At 41.6% G+C, this 1,448-nt stretch overlaps 1 protein-coding gene across 1 annotated transcript; it reads left to right on the top strand.

Moving 5' to 3' along the window:
- Positions 1–6: 6 nt before the first annotated feature.
- On the top strand, positions 7–1,357 carry LOC107580105 (phosphatidylinositol 3,4,5-trisphosphate 5-phosphatase 2B-like). The gene is made up of 6 exons (XM_016265850.1): positions 7–59; positions 153–253; positions 324–426; positions 519–715; positions 861–978; positions 1,182–1,357. The coding sequence occupies exons 2-6, from the start codon at positions 197–199 to the stop codon at positions 1,301–1,303; spliced, it is 597 nt and encodes a 198-aa protein (XP_016121336.1). The 5' UTR covers positions 7–59; positions 153–196; the 3' UTR covers positions 1,304–1,357.
- Positions 1,358–1,448: the final 91 nt, after the last annotated feature.

The following is a 1,448-nucleotide window of genomic DNA, read 5'->3' as shown; positions in this document are numbered from 1 at the left end:
GCTGCTGTTTGACAAGAAGACTGGCTCATTCGGTGTGGAGACTGTCACACACAACAGGAGTGAGTTTATCTTGCCTTAAAACCTGAGTTACTTCAGTCTCCATTTTTATCATACAAGGATAGTAAATGCCATCTAATGCTTTTATGTTTTAGTCGTGCAGTTGGTGAAGATTCAGAGAGGCCTTACCAAGCTGAAAATGGTCATAGACAGTCATCACAATCCACCGAGAGAACTTTTGTTTGAAAGCATGAAGGTGAGGAGAAAGACTTGGATTGGCTTACCTTAAATGGTCTATATCTGATGTACTGATGTGTCTCCCACAGAAACGAAATGCTTTCTGTCGGCTGCTGCAGCTTATGAAAGCTGCTCACTCCCAGCAGTCTGAGCTTGATGTCATCTCTGTGTTTGTGGGCACCTGGAATATGGGTATGGATATACAGTATATCATTAATAAACGATATTATGGCCTCAACAGTTGCAGCAAACGTTTCATTGTTGTTTCTGTATTTTGCCTTCAGGGGGCACTCCACCACCCGGTTCACTTCAGTCCTGGGTTACTTGCTGTGGTCTGGGCCTCTCCCCAGACGAGTCCATCGCCTCCCTGCCTCATGATATCTATGCAGTGGGCACTCAGGACAACCCGCAGGGCGAGAGAGAATGGGCTGAACACATCAGAGCCACGCTTCGGAGTGCAACCAACATTGACTTCAAACAGGTCTGACTTTATCAAAATGTTCATAGCCCAGAACGCTTCTTCTTCTTCTTATGTGATCACATATTAATCATTTGATTGGATGACAGTAAAGTGTGTTAAATTGGTGAGAGTAGATTGTGAGTGTGTTTTTGTGTTTCTCCTGTAGGTGGCATTACAGTCCCTTTGGAATATCAGACTGGCTGTGTTTGTGAAACCAGAGCATGAAGGATGCATCAGTCAAGTAAACACAGCTAGTGTTAAAACTGGCCTGGGGAACACACTCGGTACAAATCTCTCTTGCTCAAACAAACCAATAAACACACTCACTAACATTTCTTTTTTTCTGTTTTCTCGCCTCCTTTAGCTTCTCCTTTATATTCTCTCACCTCACCTCTTTTAGCCAAGCAAAACAAATCAAGTGACAAATAAATCGTACCGAAATTAATATATTCTTTAGATTTTTTTTCTTTTTTCTTTGTGGTTACAGGAAATAAGGGAGCAGTAGGAGTTTCTCTTCTCTTTAATGGCACCTCAATGGGCTTTGTGAACTGCCATCTGACTTCTGGTAGTGATAAAGCACTCAGGTATTCACACATATCTTTAAAATAGAGCAGTGGATTTCAAACGTCATGACGTACCAACAGTACAAATTGCAGACCACATATCAACCCAAATATACTTTACAAAAAAGTAGGGCACAAATTATCCTTAAGGCTGGAATACATTACACAACTTTTAAAATCTGAGAACCATC

This window comes from Sinocyclocheilus grahami, unplaced genomic scaffold (assembly GCF_001515645.1).
Source record: "Sinocyclocheilus grahami isolate Dianchi unplaced genomic scaffold, SAMN03320097.WGS_v1.1 scaffold24751.1, whole genome shotgun sequence".
Classification (NCBI taxonomy): domain Eukaryota; kingdom Metazoa; phylum Chordata; class Actinopteri; order Cypriniformes; family Cyprinidae; genus Sinocyclocheilus; species Sinocyclocheilus grahami.
This window is presented reverse-complemented; position numbering and strand designations above follow the sequence as displayed.

Coding starts and splice junctions, on each gene's coding strand:
- LOC107580105 (XM_016265850.1), top strand. CDS start 197: ATGGTCATAGACAGTCATCACAATCCACCGAGAGAACTTTTGTTTGAA. Junction 716..860: donor CCAACATTGACTTCAAACAG/GTCTGACTTTAT, acceptor TTTCTCCTGTAG/GTGGCATTACAGTCCCTTTG. Junction 979..1,181: donor TGGCCTGGGGAACACACTCG/GTACAAATCTCT, acceptor TTGTGGTTACAG/GAAATAAGGGAGCAGTAGGA.